The sequence below is a fragment of the Dendropsophus ebraccatus genome, chromosome 2 (assembly GCF_027789765.1).
Source record: "Dendropsophus ebraccatus isolate aDenEbr1 chromosome 2, aDenEbr1.pat, whole genome shotgun sequence".
Taxonomy (NCBI): Eukaryota; Metazoa; Chordata; class Amphibia; order Anura; family Hylidae; genus Dendropsophus; species Dendropsophus ebraccatus.
Window position 1 is genome coordinate 131,510,129 of NC_091455.1, and position 26,498 is coordinate 131,536,626.

A 26,498-nucleotide genomic window follows, 5' to 3' on the forward strand; every position below is an offset into this window, starting at 1 on the left:
GCAAAGTGAATCTGGTGAATCACGCTATTAATTTGATTCCTTCTGCGAAGCAAATTCCTGACAATTTGTTAAGGAAATTCACAAAAAAAAAACCCAAACCATATGGCGGCCACACATCTTGTCTGGAGCGTCACTGGGCGGGAGAAAGGGAATACTTAGATTTTGGTACAAGGATGTATCATTCATAATGATGTCACATCACATGACTGGATTGGCCAATCACTGCTATCCAAAATGATATTTCACATGTACATGGCAGAGCTTTATTGTACACTAGTAATGTGGCTCACTAGTGTCATAAGTTATATGATATGGTGATATCATTAAAAGGATACAGCACTACTTGTACGTTTTGTTAAAACTGTATACACACTAATAAATCTAGTTAAAGAAAATGTACCATTAGGTACATTGCTTTAAGTATTTTATATGAATAGACTGCCTCCAGCGCAGGGAAGCTGCTGCTGAGGTCCATGTTTTGAGCACCGGCCCGGCCAGAGGCACTGGAAGTGGCCCTGCCCGCCCCCAGTGTGACAATCTCCCCTCTGTGACGAAGCTCCAATGATTGTAATGGAGCCATGTCACAGAGGGGAGGGGCCTTTGTCACCCTTGGGGCAGGCGGGCCTGCCTCCAGTGCTTCTGGCCGGGCCAGTACCCAGGAATGGACTGACGCTGGAACCAGGCTGTGATTCAGAAAAGGACCACGGCACCAGCATCCCCGCATCGGTGCCAGTCTATTTATATAAAAAACTTAAAGTGATGTACCTAATGGTACATTCGCTTTAAACAATTACAATAATAAAGTACAATTGCTGAACTTTATAGCCGATACCAGGAGATCTTGAAGATATCTTGAAGAGAAATATATTTACTAAAAGAAAAAAAAGTGGGAAAGTTTCAGAATAAACTACAACTAAACCAACCACACCTACAACTACACTATAGAAAACAACAACTTTTCTGATTTAATGCTTACAAAATAAACAATATTACCAGCAGACTGTGATATTTCTGTGGTATTCTAATCAAACGTATTCCAGGGACTGCATATAAAACACACCAGGCATGGACCTTTATGCCACTGGGAAACAGAGTCCAGACAGTGACTCCAGACATTTCTATTCTCATTTACATATTATGCCTCCTTCTGCCTATCTAAGCACAATATAAACAGATCTGCACGGCAAAGAGCGGGCCATTACTAAGGAATGGACAATATCCCTCTGTCATTATAACACAAAAATAAGCTTTAAATGTGGGAATTTAAAGCGATCTTTTGCTGCTAAGGCTTTTAGGCTCATCTGAGATGCAGTGCTGCATGGTGACCTACCCAACCACAGCTGCAGCAGGAGAGGAGGTCTAACAATACCCTAGCTGCCAGGCTATGTGCCCTTGGCTAGGGAACACATCTGCCTACAAGCTCCACCCCATACAGCACAAGATATCATTGTTTTAAGAGGACGAATGGTTTATTGGCTACTCATTTATATTTTGGAAACATAATATTTTTTCTCATTGTTAAAAGTTTAAATTTCTGGAGATTACTAAATGGCTTAAGATACCCAAGCATAAAATTGCATGACTCAAAATCAGATACTTATAATAAATTATGTACTCACAATCACATTACACATTTACTTAGAGCTCTTACAATGCAAAATACAATTGTAACTCATGACTAGCTCTTAACACTAAGAAGTTAAGCTAATGCCCTGTTTGTTCCACTCTTTGGCTAAAATATCTAATTTGACAACTGCAAAAATGAAAATTGCAAATCTACAGAAAGTGATTCAAGTTATGTCAGTTTTTGTTACATATTTATTCTGCAAGAAAAAGAAACAGAATGATTTAGACTAAAATGTTAGCCTATGCTTTATCCTAGTATGTTACTTGAATTGTTACTAGCCTTTGTTATTAGCAATATGGAGGCAACATCAAATCTGCTGCAGATCCTATACATGTGATGGACCCTAAGCTTCCTATTAGACTAGGCGATTTTTCGTTTTCTTCGGTTAACAATAAACGATCACAAAAAAGCACTTTTGGGAACACCCTAAAATCATTCACAATAATACAGAGAATGATAATTGTAAGTTACGATCGCAAATACGATTTCGAATATGATTATTCATACACTCTAGTATAGGAATGATCGCAATAATGAACAAATGATGTGTCCTTACACCAAAAGATGAGTGAACAATTAGCGAACAGTTTTAGTGTTTGTATTTTATTTTTGTTTTTTCAAATAAGTATAGTGAATAGAGTATTAAAAACCCCTACAAAGCACAATTTTGGATTATTAGACCTAACTTTAACAATGTTTAAAGTGATATTGTCACCCCGCTTTCCATATAAAGAGTTCTCAGCACCCTTAAGATTATATTAATGGCCATGGAACCCATATCTCTGCCAACATCAGTGCCGTAGCCTCCCCATGATGCCATCAGCGTCTAGGCCCTGCCAGCTTTGCAGCCATTGGAATGGGCCATCCTAGAGGCCTGTGGCGCCAATGTGGGCAGAAATATTGGGTTTCATGGCTGTTAAGCCCGCACCGTCCCCCAACAATAACATGCATTTTTGAGGGGAGAGACCACAAAGAAATCCTTTATACGGTAAGATGTAAAATGTCCACAATATAAGCTTAAGAATGGTGCTGAGAACTCCTTATATGGAAAGGAGGTGACAATATCACTTTAAAGGGAAAGCTAGCATTTTTCAGAGACTTAAGATTTTTCTAAGATTTTTCCACCAAGAAAAAAACCCAAACATTAAGCCATAGATTTAGAGAAATAACAATAAGGCTTTGTTCACAGTCTGTCTTTTTTAGTAAAATAACAGGTTTTATTTGATACTCAAAATAATGGTCATTGTTTTCACTCTATAATGATTTCCATTGAAGTTGGTCCTTTCCTTTTTTCAATTCAATGGACCTTTAAAAATAGCCAGACCCAAAAGGGTGTTGAAAGCGGCCATCATTTATCCAAAACCTAAATAATGTACCAACAGCTGTCATAAAAAAAAAGTTGCGTTTGGTACTAAAAATAATGAAAATTGTGTAAACATGGCCTTTAAATGTTCTAAAAGGAACCAGGTGACAACCTTTTGGAGTCTTATTAGCTGAAGCTATAGGTATTTGTAAGACTTATAGACTACATTTAACTTAAAAGAAATTTTCATAAGGAATAAAGATTGTAATTCTTCCCCCGAGAAACCACTGCTAAGTGTTAATTTTATACCTTCAAATTGCTTTCCAAATATACTTTATAGCAAACACCACCATCAATTTTTAATAAATCTAGTGGATCTCCGAGCATCCTTTACACTAATTTGCAAGATAACATTACATGAAGATTAGCAGTGCTTGGAAATGCCGATCTACAAAGGTGGAATTGACTTGTCTCTGGGGGAAGTGCTATTTTTGCGAGAGTGAATATGAGCATCTTTCATTTAAATCGTAGAGCAGACAGGGCGTGTTATTAGTGCCTGCTGTGAGCTGTCTGGAAGACTGTCTGCCACTGTGCTGTGTATAGAGATAACTCTTCTCTGGGTAACCTGCTCATGAGTCAATTCCTGCACACATCCTAATTTTTAGTTTTGAGATATTACAAAATATCAGTGTTTGGATTTTGATTTTTTTTACTACTATAATGCTAGAAGACAACCTACCTACTATCTGCAAAGCACGTTGCTAAATTTCTGAATAAATAAATGCTAAACACATTTCTTTTGGCACTGTCATTATATTTTATCTATAGTTATTGCTGATTATTAGACCTATCCATTGTTTTACCATCAATACTTTCATACACTACCGTTCAAAAGTTTGGGGTCACATTGAAATGTCCTTATTTTTGAAGGAAAAGCACTGTGCTTTTCAATGAAGATAACTTTAAACTAGTCCTTACTTTAAACAAATACACTCTATACATTGCTAATGTGGTAAATGACTATTCTAGCTGCAAATGTCTGGTTTTTGGTGCAATATCTACATAGGTGTATAGAGGCCCATTTCCAGCAACTATCACTCCAGTGTTCTAATGGTACAATGTGTTTGCTCATTGGCTCAGAAGGCTAATTGATGATTAGAAAACCCTTGTGCAATCATGTTCACACATCTGAAAACAGTCTAGCTCGTTACAGAAGCTACAAAACTGACCTTCCTTTGAGCAGATTGTGTTTCTGGAGCATCACATTTGTGGGGTCTGTGTGGGTTCTTCTGTGTATATTGAAGAAATGCCCTGGCACAGAGAGCAACTGGGTAAGGGTGATCTATTATACAGTACAGCTGGTAAAGAAGTGATCTGTCATAGAGAACACTAGGCTAGAATTGCTTTATATATTTACAGAGTAAGAAGTGGGCATTTAGAACTGCTGAGGAGGTCAGGCCTGCCACTCAGAATATCTGGCTATAGCCTGTTGATTAGAGAGTAGCCAGGCATATATAATAGCTGGGTAAGCTATTGTTCTGTGTCTCAAAGTTTAGAACTTATAGTGGGAGATGCTACAGGGGAAGCAGAGCAGACTGGTTGCTAAGGCAATCGTTAAGACCCCAAAATTTTACAGCAGGGGTGGGGAATCTTGGGGCCACTCAATATTATACTCTGCATGGCAGTGGCACAGCGTGGGTTGGCAGCACCAGGGGCAAGGCAAAATATTGGGCCCCCTCGAGGTAGTTAACCCCCCCCAATGATTCCTCTAGTATGGTAGTTAAACCCCAAACGATGCCCCTAGTCTGTAATAAATAAAAAATAAACATCCCTTTCAACTTTCCTCCATTCCAATGCTGGCAAGATCCTCTTCTTTTCCTACAGTCTGTGCCAGAGCAGCGCTGGTCTTCTCCTACAGACAGCGTGCAATGAAATAACATCATCGCGTGCCGCCAACAGAAGAAAGGAGAACATGTGCGCTGCCCTTACAGAAGCCGGCATGCACAGCATCTTCCTGTGTCTGACTGCGCTGCACTCAATGTTATACTGAGGACACAGGAGGACTCTGTGTGCGGCACACACGTCTGCAGGATGTATCAAAAGATCTTAGGGATCGGAAGTGGCCCGCAGTACAGAGGTTCCCTACCCCTGCTTTACAGAAATTCTGTGCGTGATTTCTAAATTTAGTGTAAGATCACAGGTGTACCTATAGTTTACTAGCTGATAATCTGAAATGGGCGAAGTTTATTAATTGTAAGCTTTTTAATAAAGTTTGTCCAAATCACTCTTTAGGGTATAAACCCATACACCGTATATGCAGCGTATTTACTGCTGCGATACGCAGCAAACTCGCAGAAAACTCGCAGCAAAATCGCAGCAGATTAGATCTAAATAACTGAACACAGCATCAAATCTGTACCAACAAATCTGCTGCGTATTTGTTGCATATCTGCTGCATATACTGTGTGTGGGTTTATACCCTAAGTATCTTTTTTACTGTACTTTCAATGTTGTAACATATACCTGTCTGAGTGAGAGTGGGCCATTGTAAGATGTATTATAGACAAAAGACCTTGCATAAAGCTGTGTGCTAGCCCCTAGCTCAAACTACGGGACATAGAAGCAAAACCAAAAAAATATAAAAATAAATTTTATTTAGAACAACTGCTAAATACACACATTTAAAAAAACTTAGGTATTTGGCTTTAAGTGTTTTTTAAATGTGTGTAGTTGTGCTAAATAAAACTTATTTGTATATTTTTTTCTATTTTGTGTGCAGCCTGTCCTAGCTCCCTCTTGGTTTTTCTTCATTGTAACATATATTTAGACACTAGAAAATGTACCCGTCGCTGCCCGGGTATAAAGTGTCAGCGTGTTAATTAGATTTGTTCTAAGGTGCCCAGGAGGCCAAGCTAAAGGTATTGTTTCATCTGAGTTAATCAGTGGAATTAGTGTATACCTGTAGTGCATAGTTGGAGGGGTTCTGTATACCCACAGTGTATAGTTTTTAGGGGTCTTGCATATCTGCAGTGCATAGTTGGGCTGTATACCTATAGTGTATAGTTGGGGGGGGTCCTGTATACCTGTAGTGTGTAGTTGTGGGGGGCTGTATACCTGTACTGTATAGTTGAGGGAGGTCCTGTATACCTGCAGTGTATAGTTGGTGAAGGTCCTGTATACCTGTACTGTATAGTTCAGGGGTCCTGTATACCTGTAGTATATAGTTGGTGCTGTATACCTGTAATGTATAGTTGGTGGAGGTCTTGTATACCTGTAGTTTATAGTTTGAGGGTCCAGGATACCTGTTGTGTATAATTGGTGGAGGTCTTGTATACCTGTAGTATATAGTTCGGGGGTCCTGTATACCTGTAGTGCATAGTTTGAGGGTCCTGTATACCTGTAGTATAGAGTTGGTGGAGGTCCTGTATACCTGTAGTGTATAGTTTTGGGGTCCTGTATACCTGTAGTGTATAGTTTGGGGTCCTATATTCCTGTAGTATATAGTTGGTGGAGTTCCTGTATACCTGTAGTGTATAGCTTTGGGGTCCTGTAAACCTGTAGTGTATAGTTTGGGGTCCTGTATACCTGTAGTATATAGTTGGTGGAGGTCCTGTATACCTGTAGTGTAAAGTTTGGGGGTCCTGTATACCTGTAGTATAGAGTTGGTGGAGGTCCTGTATACCTGTAGTGTATAGTTTTGAGGTCCTTTATACCTATAGTGTATAGTTTAGGGTCCTATATACCTATGCCTGTAGTATATAGTTGGTGGAGTTCCTGTATACCTGTAGTGTATAGTTTTGGGGTCCTGTATAGCTATACCTGTAGTATATAGTTGGTGGAGTTCCTGTATACCTGTAGTGTATAGTTTGGGGCCCTGTATACCTGTAGTATATAGTTGGTGGAGGTCCTGTATACCTCTAGTGTAAAGTTTGGGGGTCCTGTATACCTGTAGTATAGAGTTGGTGGAGGTCCTGTATACCTGTAGTGTATAGTTTTGAGGTCCTGTATACCTATAGTGTATAGTTTAGGGTCCTATATACCTATGCCTGTAGTATATAGTTAATGGAGTTCCTGTATACCTGTAGTGTATATTTCTGGGGTCCTGTATACCTATACCTGTAGTATATAGTTGGTGGAGTTCCTGTATACCTGTAGTGTATAGTTTGGGGTCCTGTATACCTGTAGTATATAGTTGGTGGAGGTCCTGTATACTTGAAGTATATAGTTGGTGGAGGTCCTGTATACCTGTAGTGTATAGCTTTGGGGTCCTGTAAACCTGTAGTGTATAGTTTGGGGTCCTGTATACCTGTAGTATATAGTTGGTGGAGGTCCTGTATACCTGTAGTGTAAAGTTTGGGGGTCCTGTATACCTGTAGTATAGAGTTGGTGGAGGTCCTGTATACCTGTAGTGTATAGTTTTGAGGTCCTTTATACCTATAGTGTATAGTTTAGGGTCCTATATACCTATGCCTGTAGTATATAGTTGGTGGAGTTCCTGTATACCTGTAGTGTATAGTTTGGGGCCCTGTATACCTGTAGTATATAGTTGGTGGAGGTCCTGTATACCTCTAGTGTAAAGTTTGGGGGTCCTGTATACCTGTAGTATAGAGTTGGTGGAGATCCTGTATACCTGTAGTGTATAGTTTTGAGGTCCTGTATACCTATAGTGTATAGTTTAGGGTCCTATATACCTATGCCTGTAGTATATAGTTAATGGAGTTCCTGTATACCTGTAGTGTATAGTTCTGGGGTCCTGTATACCTATACCTGTAGTATATAGTTGGTGGAGTTCCTGTATACCTGTAGTGTATAGTTTGGGGTCCTGTATACCTGTAGTATATAGTTGGTGGAGGTCCTGTATACTTGAAGTATATAGTTGGTGGAGGTCCTGTATACCTGTAGTGTATAGTTTTGGGGTCCTGTATACCTGTGGTGTAAAGTTTGGGGTCCTGTATACCTGAAGTATATAGTTGGTGGAGGTCCCGTGCACCTGTAGTGTATAGTTTTGGGGTCCTGTATACCTGTAGTGTCCTGTATACCTGCAGGGTCGTATTTACCATTAGGCACCCATGGTCTGGTGCGTAGGGTAGCACCTTGCAGAGGGGCAGTACCCTCCCGTTTAGACTTGCCAGAAAATCTGGTGTCTTTTTGAGAGGGGTATGGCGGTATTGGTCAGGTCTGGTATAGCAGTGTTATCCAGTCACAGTATGGCGGTATTGGTCAGGTCTGGTGTGGCGGTGTTATCCAGTCACAGTATGGTGGTATTGATCAGGTCTGGTATGGCAGTGTTATCCAGTCACAGTATGGCGGTATTGGTCAGGTTTGGTATGGCAATGTTATTCAGTCACAGTGTGTCGGTATTGGTCAGGTCTGGTATGGCGGTGTTATCCAGTCACAGTATGGCAGTATTGGTCAGATCTGGTGTGGCGGTGTTCTCCAGTCACAGTGTGGCGGTATTGGTCAGGTCTGGTATAGTGGTGTTATCCAGTCACAGTATGGCAGTGTTGGTCAGGTCTGGTATGGCAGTGTTACCCAGTCACAGTATGGCGGTATTGGTCAAGTCTGGTATGGCAGTGTTATCCAGTCATAGTATGGCGGTATTGGTCAGGTCTGGTATGACAGTGTTATCCAGTCACAGTAAGGTGGTATTGGTCAGGCCTGGTGTGGCGGTGTTATCAAGTTACAGTATGGCGGTATTGGTCAGGTCTGGTATGACAGTGTTATCCAGTCACAGTATGGCGGTATTGGTCAGGTGTGGTGTGGCGGTGTTACCCAGTCACAGTATTGCGGTATTGGTCAGGTCTGGTGTGACAGTGTTATCCAGTCACAGTAAGGTGGTGTTGGTCAGGCATGGTGTGGCGGTGTTATCCAGGAACAGTATGGCGGTATTGGTCAGGTCTGGTATGACAGTGTTATCTAGTCACAGTATGGCGGTATTGGTCAGGTGTGGTGTGGCGGTGTTATCCAGTCACAGTATGTTGGTATTGCAAACACACAAAAACACAGAAAATTTCAGCCATGGCAACGTGCTCCTGCCTAGTGTGAACAGTGTTCTAGGAGAGTTGACCAATTTTTTCCTTTTTTAGTATGTTGGTATTGGTCAGGTGTTTTATGACAGTGTTACCCAGTCACAGTATGGTGGTATTGGTCAGGCCTGGTGTGGCGGTGTTAAATGTGACGTCTGGAGCTATTACCTACCAATCCTGATGGTAATTGGTGAGTGAGGATGGGGCATCTTCAGGTTTAGTGCTTAGGGCAGCAGCAGCTGGTAATACTGCCCTGTATACATGTACTGTATAGATGGAGTAGGGGGTCCTGTATACATGTACTGTATAGATGGAGTAGGGGGTCCTGTATACATGTCCTGTATAGATGGAGTAGGGGGTCCTGTATACATGTACTGTATAGATGGAGTAGGGAGTCCTGTATACATGTACTGTATAGATGGAGTAGGGGGTCCTGTATACATGTACTGTATAGATGGAGTAGGGGGTCCTGTATACATATACTGTATAGTTGGAGTAGGGGGTCCTGTATACATGTACTGTATAGATGGAGTAGGGGGTCCTGTATACATGTACTGTATAGATGGAGTAGGGGGTCTACCAGTTATTTATGTGGATGTTGTGAGGCAGCTTCCCTAGCAACCATTCAGATTCCAGCTCCCTGTGAAAATGAAAGCAGTAATCCTATTGGTTGCTAAGGCTCCCAACTGCCGTTTACTGCAGGAGACATGCAGCTAATTATATCACCTGTGTTTGCAGTGAAGAGATTTTCCCATTCATTTCTATGGGGCGCCGCTCTTCCCACTCCCCCTCCCCTCCTGTACATCTGGTGGGGACGGGACCTTCGCAATAACCTTCCCGGGTACCCAATGTATCTATTTGCCAAATTTGGGGTCAAACGGTTCAGGCGTTTGGAAGTCTATATGGGACAGACAGACAGACTTTCATTTTTATGATATAGATTTGATTTGATATACAGTTCAAGCACATTAAAGAATCTTTCATTCTAGTAAAACAATGGTTAACTACCACTATTAATAATATTATTGACATGTTTCTATTGATTACATTTCAGTTCAAGATCTGTCTGTATAGAAGACATTTATTAGATTAGGACTAATTAAGGTAGCAATAAAAATTTATATATAAAAAAGTAAAATAAAAAAATTAAAATAATAATAACAACATTATTATTATTACTTATATATACACATCATTGTACAATAATTCAGGTAGTTTCAGTTTCATATAAAAACGTAGTCTAGGGCTCATGCACATGGACCACGCATGGTGGCACACAGTTCTCTCTCTTGACAATTTTAGGAGGATGTTTTAAGTCCAGCAGGTTAGCTTACAGCTGGGATACACTTTTGTTGCACTGGATCTATGGAAAGATTAATGAAAGTAAACATGCTGTCAATGAGTTCATCTTTACTTACTAAACAGATGGCAACAGAGGGCCTGTGACCTTCTCTTCATGGTATCATCTGCTCCTTCGTGTCCTCTAGTTTACTCGTCATACTGTCTAGAAGACATGAAAATTGAACATCAGTCTATTTTCAGCTGGTAATAATTATCATATGAAAGTCACCTTATCCTAGGAAAGTACCAGGTACACAGTGTCTGTATTTTAATCAATGCATCACACAAAGGCTGGTAAATTGTAAACAATTGTCCCCCACTCTAGACCCCCCCAAAAATTCAGACAACTAAACCTGCATTGGCATTCCAATAATAAGGATCTTGTTCACACTTAGCATATTTCAATATTTTATATTTTTAGATGTAAGTAATTGGATTTTTTGTCCAATTGCCCAGTGACCCTGCTATGTGCAGCCCAGGACCGCAGCAGTTAGTACACCATCCGATTGCTGTGCATGCTAATTAGCAATTTAAATGCAGCTGTCAAAGCTGACAGCTGCATTTAAATGACTGCTTTTCCGTGTACCATTTTAACACCTCATTCCCCCCCCCCTAAAAAAAAAAGATGCAGCCACTTATATTTATTTCAGTGTATCAGTGAGATTTTATGCTATTTAAACAACCTCTACCTTCTTGGATTTATACAAATACCCATCCACACTGTAACATCATAGCTCTTAATGTTGCTGCATTCCCAAGAGTTTTAACCCAGGTTTCAAGAAACAATTGTTTCTGTTCACCCCTTGTTTTATGAGCTTCTTCCTACGATAAGACCATGTTGCCTGTTTAAAACATGTTGCCTTCTGATGGAATGTGTGACTTAGTACCCAACTGGGTGTTACCAACTGGTGGCAGGTCCCTACATTAACAGTATCCCATCAGAGCTGACAGCGCCTGACACCCCCCAACTGGTAATGTCCAGTAGGTTATTGGGTCATAGATTCCTAGTAAGAATAATGGAGGAATGATACAACACAGAGCTGTAAGAAAAGATGTTCCAGGATTGTTACTTCATGAGAAATACAAGTTTTTACTAAAACAGACAGGTTAGCAGTTGTGTCATGTCCTCTTTAAAGTGTACATGTCATGAAATTTTTTTCTGACATGTCAGGGAGACGTCAACATTTTTTATTAGTCAGGGTTTGAGTGTTCAGGCTCTGTGCCTATGTGAGGAAATGGCTCCATAGACCTGCATTATGCAACCTTTTCATCATGTGGCACAGAGCTGTGAGAGAACGTGCTGATCGGTCGCGGTCTGGAATTTTTCTTACATGTGAAAAGTAACTTTTTTTTTGCGACACTGTCTCTTTCAGTTTAGTTGTGTGACTTCATTTATGTGTGTTTAATACTGGAGATGAGCGAACATGGTTGGTACTCGTTCAAGTATTAGGGTACTGGATAGTGCTTGTTACTTGGACGAGCATCTCGCTATACTCGAGACGATGGTATCTTCATCTTCCTGCATGTTTTGCGGCTTTTTTTCAGCCAATCATCGTGCAGAGAGTCTTTGGGAGCTTGTAGCATCACGTGGGAACCCTACATGTCGATAGCAGCGATTGACTGGCCAGATCAGATGACCTGGGCATATAAGAATCAGTTCCCGCAATGCTGGCTTCTGACGCAGGCTGGAAGGGCATAGGGAGAGAGCTGCTGTCAGCGAGAGTGTTAGGCAGGGAATTAATGTGCGGTTAGGCAGGAATCCAACATGAAGAACCCAACAGTCCTTCTAAGGTTATACATTTTTTTTAAAAATATATATTTTTCTACTCTTGGCTGCTGGCTTGGACTTGTAGTGCAGCTGTCAGTAGTCAATTTTTCCTGTTGCTGACATTACCTTGGCTGGCTGGGATCTGTAGTTCAGCTATACCTATCCTCACTGTGCTGTGTCCTGTGCAACGGGTGCCTTAAAAAAAAAAAAAAGCACCAGTTACACACATACTCTATACGTATACCCTCAAAATTGCTGTCAGTAGTCAATTTGTCCTGTTGCTGACATTCTCTAGACTGGCTGGGATCTGTAGTTCAACTATACCTATCCTCACTGTGCTGTCCATCTTCACACCCTGACAGCCATCAATCACATGGAGGTCTGGCTGTGCAGTAAGGAGAGAGCCGAGAAGGAGGGGTAGTAGTTGTACGGGGAGAGAGACGGGGATTAAAGAAGTACAGCTACTGCATCAGTGTGTCCAAGGCTGTACTTTGACCCCTGATAGACATCAATCAACTCAGGAGATTACTGGCCTGACAGTGAGCAGAAGTTGTGGCGAGGAAGGAGATACAGGAACATGGGGGAGAGAGCCGGGAGCCCATAATTTGGCGTAATGTTGCGATAAGCCAGCCCCAGAGGGGTCCATGCATGCTGCCCCTGCTGTTTCTTGTCAATTTCCATCCGTTTCCATCATTTTCTGAGGTTCCAGGTTTTCAGGCAACCTTCCCTGTGCAGAGCTTTGGTCCCCTGCAAAAATGCTTGAGGGTATAAACCCACACACCGTATAAGCAGCGTATTTACTGCTGCGATACGCAGCAAACACGCAGCAAATACGCAGCAAAAACGCAGCAGATTATATCTAAATAACTGAACACAGTATCAAATCTGTACCAACAAATCTGCTGCGTATTTGCTGCGTATTTGTTGCGTATTTGTTGCGTATTTGTTGCGTATCTGCTGTGTATACGGTGTGTGGGTTTGTACCCTTAGTTTTCCCATTGACTTTAATGGGGTTCGTTACTCAAAACGAGCCTCCGAGCTTCGGGAAATATTAATCTCGAGTATCAAGCACCCGAGCATTTTAGTACTCGCTCATCTCTATTTAAAACTTATTTTAAAACTTTTTTTAATAGTAGAAAAATATCTTGTGTTTCCTGTAGGGGTCAGGTTATAATGATTTACATGGCTTATTTAATATTATTAAGCTCATTTTACATGGTTTGCTCTTTACTAGACAATCAATTCCCGAGTCTACCTGCCATGGTGGAGGGCACCAGATGCTAGACTCACTTTACTTACAAGAAAAAGTATTGATCGACAAATCAAATGACTAAACGATTACCTAACTGATACCTCAATAGCTACTTATTTTAAAAAAGTGACATGTCATTGTAATGATGTGATTGAAAATCCTAATTCATTTGTCTTCATTAGTGATGAGCGAGTACTAAAACAAGACAATTATTTGCCGATACTCGGGTGCTCATAAGGCATACAACATAGAATGGACTGTGAAAGCAAAGATTTATAGTTAAGCAGAAAAATCTGTGGACCTCATTGCTTAGGGCCCTATTACACCAACAGATTAACTGACAGATTTTTTTTTTTCAGCCAAAGCCAGGAATGGATTTGAAAAGAGGAGAAATCTCAATCTTTCCTTTATTACCTGTTCTCTGTTTATAGTCTGTTCCTGGCTTTGACTCAAAAAAATCTGTTCATGGCTGTAAACTGCATACATACTGTACAGTGCCATGACACTTTGTCCAGAAAGTTAGGCTGCCTTGGAATCACCAAATGGTACAGGACCACTAGGACAGCGAGCCCTGGACTGGTGCCACCCAGCTGTCCCTGCTTGCCTAAAGACAGCCCTAGCCGATGGCGGGCAAATAAGTGACAGTCCCTAACCTGAGACTAAGGTGTAAACACAAAATGAAAACAAGATAAAACAGCAAAGGATAATTGTGAGGGCTTGAGCCAAACCTTACAGACAACATAGTACAAAGTCAGAAACCAAAAGAGTAGTCAGAGGTACAGAGCCGAGATTAACATAACCAGGTAAAGGGATGCAGAAAAATATGGATCGGCTACTGTATGTTTACACAATGTTATTTTTGAGTAAAGAACAGACGCTGATTGCAATTGATTCAGCGTCCATTCTTTACTGCAGGGGCTGCATTGCATTGAAGTCAATGCAATGCCGTCTGCTGTATGCACACATCATTATTTTAATGCCCATTCTCTAGAACAGGTGTTAAAACACAATGTCGAGGTATCGGCTGCAGGAATGTGCTGAATGCAGCCCGGTGGCCGGCAGTTTAACAGTGACCGTTGTTGTGCAACGGACACTGTTAAACACTGTGTGAACATAGCCATTCAGAGTATGCTTAGCATGCTCAGAGAGACTTAATAGCTAGCAAAGACTACCGGACAACCAAACAATTTATAGGAACCAGGGGCGTAACTAGAAAGTGCTGTGCCCCATGATAAAATTTTGATTGGGCCCCGCTCCTCTCCCCCGTCCCACTGTAGGTAATCCCCCTGTTTGTTTGCTCTCTGTCTAGCAGATAGCATATGTTAGACATCTCTCTTGTGTGCCTCCCCCATGGTATACATTTCCCCTGGTGTCCCCCTTAGTAGGCATCTCACCTAGTGTCCCCTGTGGTAGGCATCTTACCTTGTATCCCCCACATACATAGTGTGTCCCCAAAATAGACATCTCCCCTATTATCCTAACCTCCAGAACATAGTGTCTCCCATGGTAGGCATCTCCCTTGGTAGTATGATCACAGCTCAGGAGGCCCGGTGTATTGCAGGGATGGGCCCCCTGATGTGGCGCGCCCCATAGTGGCCGAGATGGCTGCTATGGTGGTACTTACTCCTCTGATAGGAGACCAGGGACCCAGTCCAGCACAGGATTGGACCAGGCACACAGTACACAGACTGACAAGGCAAAGAGTGGAAAGGCAGGGTGTCAATCACATAGCAAAGCAAAGGTTAACTGTTAAATAACCAGAGCGCAGTCTACCATGAGCCAAGGACCTCGCTGAGATCCTAAAAGATACGGGCATGACAAATAGCTATTGAAATATCAGTTTAGTAGCTTTTTTTCATTTGGCTTGATTAAGGATTGATACAAAGTGCTCCACTGGCAGTGGTACAAAATTTTACTGTAACTAATATTTTTATATCAAATCTAAAGGGGTTATTCGTCCTCATAAAAATGATGACATGGTTTGAAAAGACTGCAACACAAGTGAAGAGGATAAGGCTGCAGTACCTTGCACTACCACTACTAGTATAATGATTGCAAGGACAGAGAGGTTAAGATGGTCACTGTGCAGTTATGTTCTTGTAAATCTTATGTAATCTGTGGCTTTATAAGTACAAGAAACCCTCTACAGAAGACCACGACTTTCAGAAGACCAGACCAGATTTCATGTCATTTTGTAATATTGTAATTTTATCTTTGAAATATATCTGTCTATTGTCACTATTCAAAGGGAATGTATCACTATAGTAACCCCCCTAAACTACTGTGATAGCTGGAAATGTAAAAAGAAACTAATTCTGTATCTGTAATATTATCTTAGTACTCTCTTGCATTTCCCTGCAGTAAGCCTGCATATAGTCCATACTGTGTATGGTAATGGAGTGTTGCATTACTTTGCAGAAATTAGGAGTTCCAGCAACGCATTAGCAGTCCATGTTTATTCTAGGCTTAAGGGTCCAGTGGCAGTCCTAGTCTGTGATTAACAGCCTTCCCTGCACGAATATATATACATACAGCGATAGTCGTTTGTTACAACGTTATTACGATTGTTCAAATACTTTAGTGTACAAACAATCGTAATAACAAACAAATGATGTGTACATACAGTACACCAAAAGATTAGCAAACTATTAACAATAATTTCATGCTCAGCTTAAAAGATGCCATCACCGACACATAAACAAATTTCCGTTTCATCGTTGCCTGCATACATACACACGGAAAGATTATCTAAATTAGATTTTTTTGCACAATAATCTTTCCGTGTAATAGGGCCCTAAGCACACAGAGATGTTTTGGCAGCATAGGGGTGTACATATGGCGTTACATAGGTCTTCAAGTAACTTAGTACATTATCTTATCACAATGTACACCAATACTGTCAGAAAAATAACATCCTCTGAAACACAGGACAATTGCACTTAAACGTTTCCTTTTGTAAATTGAAATTTCCATTATGCTACATTCAGGATAAGTAGTTAGGCTAAGGCCATAGATCAGCATAGAAATTGTTCTTGAGCAGAACAGTCAATACTCAATGGTCCTTCATTAAATGGTTGCAGATTTATGAAGCTGTTGGCATGAGATCAGAAAGAGCTGGTAATGTGGAACCTCTTTGTCTGAGGGAAATGAGCAGTTTTTATCCTGGCTTTGCAACTCTTAGCTAAGCTGCATTCTGATGAAGACGTGTAGAATGGAAAGAAAAATTGTTTCCCTGGCAATTAATAAGAATTCATGCAATGTAAAATGTTCCCATAGGAGCATCCTGCTTTTCCTCTAAGTATCATAATTTAGTGGCCTGTGATCTGAGAACTGTTCTAAATATAACACGGATTTCTCCAGAAATATACTCATTTTCAATGCACATCACAACCATACCAGCAGGATGCATGCCAGTGGTGTCACTGTGCATATATGAGGCACATGATGGTGAGATTGCATGTAAAAATAGAACATAAATGGGTGTTATGCAAGGCTTCAATCACACATGTACTCTATGACTGTGTGGTGAGCATTGTAGACCCATAGTTACAGACAGCATAACATAGAAGACACCAGGGGTGTACCTATCACCATAGTAGTCATAGCAACTGCTACAGGTGCCTAGGGGCCCGCTCCTGCAATACACTGGGCCCCCTGAGCCATCATCATTTGCAGAAGCCAGTGGCCAAGCAGGCTTTCGGGGTACTGCAAATGTTCCTTTAACTGTAAGCACTCCTCATGAGCACTTGCAGTTATCTTTTAAAGATTATGACTACACTTGAGTGGTTTGTGGTCAGTCGGTGGTGCCAAATCAAAAGTTTGCAATGGGGCTCAGCCATTTCTAGTTACGCCCCTGGTAGAAATATTTGTGCAGTCTTAGGGTCCCATTGGATGAAGCAATTTTTCCTTTTCTCTGTTTACCGATTGCAAACAAGCGCTTTTTCAAATTTACCTGAGATCATTCACCATCATACATGGAACAATAGTGGAATAACGATCCCAATTACATTTGTATACTAGTAAATGAACGACCGTTATATATGTATGTACACATATTTTTTGGTGTACATACATCAAAGACATGTTCACCCTGTGTTAAAAAGAGAAAAGGCGCCTCTTTTTTTTTCTTTCAAATAATGTCTGTTAATACTGAATTATAGTTGAAATCGATAAAATGAAGACCACCTAACTAAATAACAGACGTTGTTTGTGCGGATGTCAAATTAACGTTCATGACAATTATTTGAGGACATTATTTTGTTTAGTCGCATTTTTTTTTCACCAACCTTTCACCATCTGCACTACTAAGTTCGATGGGCCATTAAAAAAGAACCACACCCAAAAGGGTCTGAACTAAAATGATGTACTAGAAGTGATCACTGTAATGCAGGGTGCTTAAAATGCGAACACCATTTGGTAATCAAAATAAATGATGTTTTTTTGAGGGGGAAAAAAGGACATAAAAACCATCATGTGAACATAGCCTACCTCCAAAATCCCTTGATAATAATAATTTTGTGTATATAGCACCAACATATTCCTCAACGCTTACAACTCTGGGGGTACATACATAAACAACATCACAAGAGCTTACAATCTATAAATTGTTCCTGTATGAACCAAGGTCTGTCTGTGGAGTATGTCTGAATGCCTCTAATGTCATAGGGCAATAATGTTTACAAAGCTTACATGGTCTTTATCTACTGCAGGTGATTTCCTGCAAGAAAGGTATATTTTTATAGCCCTCCCAAGTGATAAGATATTAAAATTGAGTACCCCAAGGAAGCAATCAGTTACAAATGTTGGCTAAATAAGGTCAGACTCACACTGCCATCAGATCCACCCATAACCATGTGACTGATGCTTCCTGTATGTACAGACTTGGGCCAACAGGAAGAAGGTGGGTGGGCGGGAAGGAAGGTTTATGGGTGGGAAAACACAAGACCAGTACTTTGAAACATTCAGCAACATCCCAGAACTTCTAAAAGTACATGAGAACTATATTTTCCTTTTACAAGCACAGTTTATACCTCCTCAGCCTGTGACAATAAGAAAAAATAAAAATGTGGGAATAGGACTAATAAAAGTTATATTATTAATTGTGGAACATTTTAAATTGCAGGAAATTCATTGAAGAAATGCTAGGAAAAAAAGATCCATAGCCACTGCATGTAGATTACACTATTATATGTTTCCTTGTATTCATATAAACTGCAGTAGTCAAGCAACAAAAGTCTTTGAGGGGGATCTATATGCTAGTCTAACTAAATCGCCAACCCCATGCCCGATTCATTGAGAGTTGTCAATCTCAGAAATGTGCACCAGCTAGATGGTATATCAGGCATAGGGGGGGGCAATGCCCCCTTTGCCCTTACTGTGCCCCTTCCCGCCAAAGGTGAGCAGGATGTACAATGTTTTGCAACAGCTGTAGAATTTTATGCATCTTTGTGCACTTCCAATAAGAGAAAACATTATTAATAGCAGAAATAGAAGTAACACATTTGCATTTGCTCAGGCTCTTTTATTGCCATTCTTTACACACAGTAAAGGAACTTGTTCGGCACTGGAGCTTCCTATGATAAAATACTGTATAAGTGTATGCACTTGGTATTCTACATCACTCTTTTATTGCAAAGGTGAAACAAAAAATATTTTATATTTCAAACAAACTTCTATTTTGTAGAATCCCATTGATACATCAGAAGAAAATAGTGTACTTCAGAAATATGGTAATATTTGCATGGCTAATGAACTACTTCTGATTGCAACATATGCAAATGTGCTTAATTTTAATCTGGTAAGATTGCTTTCAAACCTTTCATCCCACCACATGAAAGAAAAAGCACTAACTCTGAGAAGCTGCTACTCATTCCCCATTCTCTTTTGGAAGGACGTATTCCAGGATAATTGCTGGAGAAGGCACAAAATTGCTAAACAGTTCTTAAACATTCAGAAACGGTAAACTGGCAGAATTAATTTACTGTACAAAACGTCCCATGTGCTTGGCAAATTAGCATACCAAGTCTCAAGTAATCAATTAAAAAACAGATCTGCTATGAAATGAATTTTGTACACATTAGGCCCATTTACCCCTAACTGGTGTAATAGATATATTATATAATTTATTCTAATGACCAATTTAACATATTACAAGTTCCTTTACTGGAGTATCTGTTTCAATGGTTTCATTTACTTTATTGCATTATTTTTATAAATTGGTTTACCTTAATACTAATTGGCTTAAAACAGAAGGAATTGAAGCATACAATGAAGAAAAGGGTCAGACAGAAGCCAGCTGCATTATTTGTATCATTAATTGTGAGCATGATGTACATATGACCCTCCAGCAAACATCTTCGCTGTACATTTCTATACATATTCTATACAACACTTCATTATTATGGATGGGAGGTATGGAGGTTTACTGCACACTTTCTAGGCACTTTAAATCTCCAATGGGCATGCAGTATCTCTACATAGATCCCCACATCTTATGGTTGTACTGTATCTTCTGATTACTTTTATTACAATTTTCAAGGTCAGATGCCATTTCATTGTACTTTTTTTTCTTCCTTTGTTCTATAATTCTGATTTTGCGATGTCTCAGTGATGTAGCACAAAAACAGGTGAAAACTCTTTAATAAAAGACTTGGGAAACTTTAGTTTCAAGCAGTTCCCCTTTAAGAATGAATGGTAGTATATGAAGGATAGTAGTTATATCTGGGAGGATGAGAGGACTATGAGAGATTGAATCCAGATGGATGCTAAATGACTGGCCAAAATATACCAGCAATAGCTGAAATCATCTCGAGCCACATGTCAACTGTCTATATACCTTATGGCTAAGTTCACACAACGTATTTTTTTTATTTAATATTGACTGTTATTAAATGAAAAAAAAAATACATGGCATTGATTATAATGAAATCCTGGGCGGAGTTTATACACTCTGTATAAACTGTGGCCGGGATTCCTTGTGGCTGCACAAAAACCTGCCTTGTCAGTTTTGTGGGGCTGCTATTCATTGAATAACGGCCACACAAGACTGATGGAGCAGACCGCACTTTACTTTACTTTACTTTACTTTTGGCCAGTAAGGGTAGCTTCACACACACCGCATCGCAGAGGATTTTCTGCTGTGGATCCGCAGCAGATTTGATCTAAATAACTGAACACAGCATCAAATCTGCACCATCAAATCTGCTGCGGATCTGCCGCGGATCCTGTGTGTGTGAAGGCACCCTAAACCCCTCTGAGGGGAGCTTCAGGTCAGCATCCCCTATGCTGGGATAAAGGTCATAGAGAAAGCTCAGAGAAAGCAGTTGCACAGCACTGCATATGGGTGAGGTTTTTGCCCACATCCAGATGTCCTTATAATTAGTTTTATATGTCTAATAGGAGGATTTGTGCAGACTGAATAACCTTACATATGTCTATAGAGATGGCAACCTTGCTGCTCTATATCATTATGTTTTGAACTTAATATACCAATCTTGGTTTCACATAATTATTAGGGATCCTAAAAAGCAAAATCCCCCCGGAGAATCTTTGTTCTAGAATTAAAGCATTTGTTCCCTTTCATGTGAATGCCTTAAAGGTTGTTGATACTGTTTTTATAATGAAGCTTTTATGGTTTGGAGTTGACTTGCTCCAGGTAAACTTTTAGGTTGTTTTTCCTACTACTGCGTTGAAGAAACATTTTAATGGGCCCGTTTTCTGAAATAGGAACAGCTGTCTGCTGTAACAGAAAGATTTCACTCTTGACCTTTCCTTTATGGTTTTCAGTCCCAGATGAAAAGAAAGGATTTTTTGGGGGGTTGTCTTAATTAGAGACCATTAAAAAATCTCTTTCAAGCATGGCAAATACCAGAGGGCTATATATCTAAAGCCGTGGAGCTGAATAACATTTAGGTTGGTATTTCTCCTGTTTAAGGTTTAGCCAGCTTAACTAAATAACTTTGTATACAGCCTTCATCTCTTTCATTGTCTGCTTGCCTCCAGGGATTCATTTTCATTGTATTAAATAAATTAATTTGGCACTACAACCATCTGGGCAAAGCAAAAAACTTATTCCAACATAGGACTGGAATCTACAAATAAGTACAGATTAACAGTACACTTTGTTACCGTATGAGGAAGCCAACTACAGGCTAACATGTCATATTGCTACACTATTTGGTAAGGAGATGTTTAAGGGATTATCCAGCAAAAATCTTTTTTTTTTCAAATAAACTAGTTTCAGAAAATTATATAGATTTATAATGTACTTCTATTTAAAAATCTCAAGTCTTCCAGTACTTATCAGCTGCTGTATGTCCTGCAGGAAATGTTTTCTTTTCAGTCTGGCACAGTGTTTTCTGCTGACATCTCTGGCCGAGACAGGAACTGGAATTCCCATAGTAAAACCTCTCCTGCTCTGGACAGTTCCTGTCTCGGCCAGAGATGGCAGCAGAGAGCACTATGTCAGACTGAAAAGAAAACAACATTTCTTGCAGGACATACAGCAGCTGATAGGTACTGGAAGACTGTAGATTTTTAAATAGAAGTAAATTACAAATCTATACAACTTTCTGAACCCAATTGATTTGAAAGAAATTTTTTTGGGGGGATAACCCCTTTAAAAGAATTATAGAGAAGTAATGCAACAATCAAACAGTGAGTGGGTACAAGACTTTTCAGACACCTGGGGATGAACAGCATCCTATCTGTTTCTAGAGTTTATCACTAGAGATGAGCAAATCGTGAGCAGGTTTGAGCTCATCCAAACCCGAACAGGTGGCATTTCATAACCGGTGGCTGCAGAAGTTGGATGCAGCCCTAAGGAGTCCTGGAAAACATGGATACAGGCTATAGCTATACCCATGTTTTCCAGGCAGCCTTACAGCCACCGGTAATCAAGTGCTGCACGCTCAGGTTCAGACAAACCCAAACATGCACAAAGTTCCCTCACCTCTATTCATTACTTCTCACATCTATTAAATATCCCTTGCAGCTCAGATTACTTTAGTATTTCTTTAAATGCCTCTACTCATGGATCAGCAGTACAAGGTCAAATAAAGATCCATTCATTAATTATATGTCTTCATCCAGTTTCTACAGGAGACCACTTACATTACGTGATGCATTGGGGGCTACTCTCATATTATCAACTTTGATGACATAAAGGCTAATTAGGTCTTGAATGTCTATAGGAATTATAACTTCTGCTAAACGTAGTGTAGTAGATAGATAGATAGATAGATAGATAGATAGATAGATAGATAGGAGATAGATAGATAGATAGATAGATAAATAGATAGATAGATAGATAGATAGATAGATAGATAGGAGATAAATAGATAGATAGATAGATAGATAGATAGGAGATATTTTTTTAACAACCTGAGAACAAGTAAACAATGATCACAGGATCGCACTGAAGTTGCAAGTTTCATTCACACCTTTTAAACACAAAGTTTCATAATGCAGTATGTCCAAAGTTGTAGCAACTTTTTCCTTTGTACCTCTTCATTACCACAGTCCCCTATCATTTATTTAACAGGTGATTATAGTGTCTGCTAATGGGATGATTGATGTTTTCTCCCCTATTTATTGGGCTACCGTTCTGGCAGTTTGTTTTGCTTCCACCAGATATCACTTCTCACCAACATGTACTGATGGACTGTCCTTTCTTGTATTCCAATAGTGCAGCATTATTAAATGGGGACCAAAATTTAGGGCCACGCTTCAGTTCTTGCCAATGAGCTAAAGTGCTGTACAGTTTGATCATGTTTCTAAATGGTGAGTCTTCTAGAACATGTAGTGGGTGTACTTCAGGGGTGTACTACATGCAAAGCCTTTAGGGGGGTGCTCTCTCTCTCTGGTCAGTCCTGTCATTTCATATGCAGAAACAACAAATGATTTTATTCAAGATTTGATACAAAAGCATATGATTCTTCCTCTGAAAGATTCATATGCAATCTGACAAAAAAAATGTGGCACATTTTATCTGACTTTTTATGAAAGGAAGTTTTCTCTGGTTGCTTCACAGCCATACAGTGATAGAGATGGAAGTTCCAGTTGCCATATTGAGTTTTTTTAAGATGAGAAAAATCATGGCAGCAAAATTATACAAAAACATATATTTATGTTGTGTTTTCCACCCAAATACATTTCTACTTTTTTTTTTTTTTTTTTAAATCATGGACAGCAAGTGTAGAAAATGTAAAGCACTGCATTGCCCTGTGTTCTAAATAATCACATGTGGCTTGATTTCTTATAAAATGTTAATGTTCTTTCTATAAAAGGATGTTCCAAATTTATTATTATAATTATTACGAATAATAAACAGTCTGGATTGAGATTTTATTCTGCTCTGTGATCATTGCACATCTGTGCACACCACTGTGCGCTGTCATTAGACCACATAATCATCAGCTTTTGTTGGATGCAATTTTGTTTCAACACATCCAGTCTACACTGCAGAGCTGTAAGTTATAGGAGAGGTAATTGCTTCTCATGAGTTTACCACCCTCTTATCCGAAGAAGGGCTAGCTGCATCTGCTCTTCATGTAGGTTATATGAGGTTGTCACTCTGCCAAGGTCTGCTTGGACAGCGATGCTCTAGCTAAATACTATTACAATTGAAATTCAGTATACTTTGTGATCATATTAAGACAAAGACATTGATTAGACAGCCTAGTTTAATCTCAAGGTTACTAAAAATAAAAGGGTTTACTTATTAGAACATGTAGTCCACAGAATATATATATATATATATATATATATATATATATATATATATATGCCCAAGCAAGATATCATGTTTTCTGAAACTCTAATAGGCAAAGCGTTTCTAGGTTAGAAACCCAGATTTTTTAAACGTTTTATTAAGAAATAGTAAGTTCAAAGTCTGTTATAAAATGGCTACAAAGTATAACTCATGCTCTGGAGGGCCCAACACATCACATGATTTTGAAAGTTATAACAGTGACACTTTAAACCATCTATTAGTTGACTTAGAATTGGCCAAAACAGTGTACTAAAATTTTGGTGCATTTGCCATGCACAGCATATTTAAGCCCTGTCCCCTTCTGCCCATGTCACTCACAAAAAAATCCATGGGTAACCTTGGGTAAGGTTAGGCAAAGTCTGTGGTCTTTTTCTAGTGTACTTTGCACAGTAAGTCTATGTTCACACAACGTATTTTTTCGTAAAAGTACGTCCGTTGTTGCGATTGGCAACAACGGCCGTACTTTTTACAAAAAGATAGGTTGCTTGTCTTTTATGAAATCCCGGCTGGAGCATATACACATAGGGGGATATTTACTAACAAATCTAAAAACACGATTTTGTCATAGATGTTTTGGCATAATTTCCAATCTAATGTGTTTAGTCAAATTTATGTAAATTGTCTAATAGCATAGTTAATGTGTCTTAAAAATAATGGTCTTTTAATTAGTCTAATAAATTCACCTGGTTCGGAGCAGACGTAGCGATGTGCCAATATATGCGACTTTTTAAAAAATTGCACAGTTAATAAATTTAGCTAAAAAAGAATTCTGGCGCACTTTTGATCTAATAACAACAAAAAATCTAATTCAAAAGTCGCATCTAATTTGGATAGTCTTGTCTAAAAAAGCTTCATAAATTCATATGAGATTTATTTTGAGTGCAAACTAGATATATTAGACTAAAAACAGGCGCAATTAGTTTGATAAATGTCCCCCATAGTATACGCTCCGGCCGGGACCCCTAGTGGCCCAAAAATGTCAAAAATCATCGGGATGATCTTTTCAGAGACCGGCCGGGTCTCTTACGTTGTGTGAACATAGCCTAAATGTGTCTTAATTGTTGTGTGGCTGTGTGCCACAATTCGGATGCATTTCAAGCCAAAATTCTTAATCTAAGTCTTAATAAATCTAAGTTTATAAAGCCATAGAACAAGTACACATTTACATTGCTTAATAACCTATGCTTATATCACTGCATGTAAGTGCCATATCATCGATAGGCTATGTTCATAACCAGTAAGTGTGTGAACATAGCTTTTCTGTGTTTTCAATCCACTCCTGGTTTTGGTTGCAAAATATTGTGTGTGAACATAGCCTTAAAATGATACAATAATGAGAAAAAACGTCTATATTTAATTTCCATCAGGGGATTTAAACCAAAGAATAAACTGCTGACAGGTGAGTTACCCCTAGACCACAGCCGCTAAACATTTGCATTCAGAAATCCAACTATATCTTATAATCCACTGCACGGACATATTACCAAAAGGCACCATGCTCACAAAGGGACTGCCAGAATCTGCAGACAGATTCCCTTTAAGCATATTTGTGAAAACATCTAAAAAAAACCCCCAAAAACTAATCTTTGCAGAAAGGCTTTTTGTCCATTGATAGTATAATATATACTTTTCCTCAAAATGGGCATGGTGCAGCTAAGCCCATTCATTAAATCAGAACCTGGCATCACCAGAGAGTCACTCAGTGGGTGTTTTTGAAAAGAAAAAATGACGCCTGTCATTTCGCTGTTTGGCCACCCGTACAATTATGGCTATGGGTAAATTTTTCTAGTTTTGGTGGCCTTTGGATGTGTCTTTAATTAAAAAGCCATTGGATTGAATTGTAAAAATGGTGAAAGGATGGTGAAAAATGAAGAACTGTGTGTAAACAACTAAAGAATAATGTCTACTGTTTGCAAAAGATGTCGGAAAAGAATTGTTATGATTCTGATGTCCGCGCAGACAACGTTCATCATTTTTTACATTGTGTGCATGGAAGTTAATTAAATCGCTGCAAGATCAGACATCTTTTTAAATAGAAAAAGGGGATGCCTTTTCTGTTTTTTAAACATAGTGTAAACATGGCCAAATCCTGGCTAATAGATTTAAAAAACAGTCTTTATTTAGTAATTACCTTTTAGGGTAGCTTCACACGTACCGGATAAGCAGCAGATTTCACGCTGCAAGTACACAATCCGATGGATGTCACAAATTTTTTTTTTATGTTGAATTTGTGCAAGATTTGGAAAAAGGCTCTGTGTTTCTCCATGTGAACGTATACAGACATATAGTTTGGGTCTCATGTAATTCTATAGCAGCCCTATTAGGGATCCCTATTAGGGATAACATGGCTTATTTAGAGGTGAACCTTTTGGATTTTATTATGTGGTATAGTCCACTATGTGGCACAGAA

At 39.5% G+C, this 26,498-nt stretch overlaps 1 protein-coding gene across 1 annotated transcript in view; it reads right to left on the reverse strand.

The window, feature by feature from the left end:
* The window catches only part of TMEM108 (transmembrane protein 108), a 146,424-nt gene that overhangs the window by 83,192 nt on the left and 36,734 nt on the right, over window positions 1-26,498 (reverse strand). The window contains exon 2 of the mRNA XM_069960290.1: window positions 10,375-10,460. Coding sequence (XP_069816391.1) covers window positions 10,375-10,414 — 40 coding nt within the window. The 5' untranslated portion in view covers window positions 10,415-10,460. The remainder of the gene's footprint in view (window positions 1-10,374; window positions 10,461-26,498) is intronic.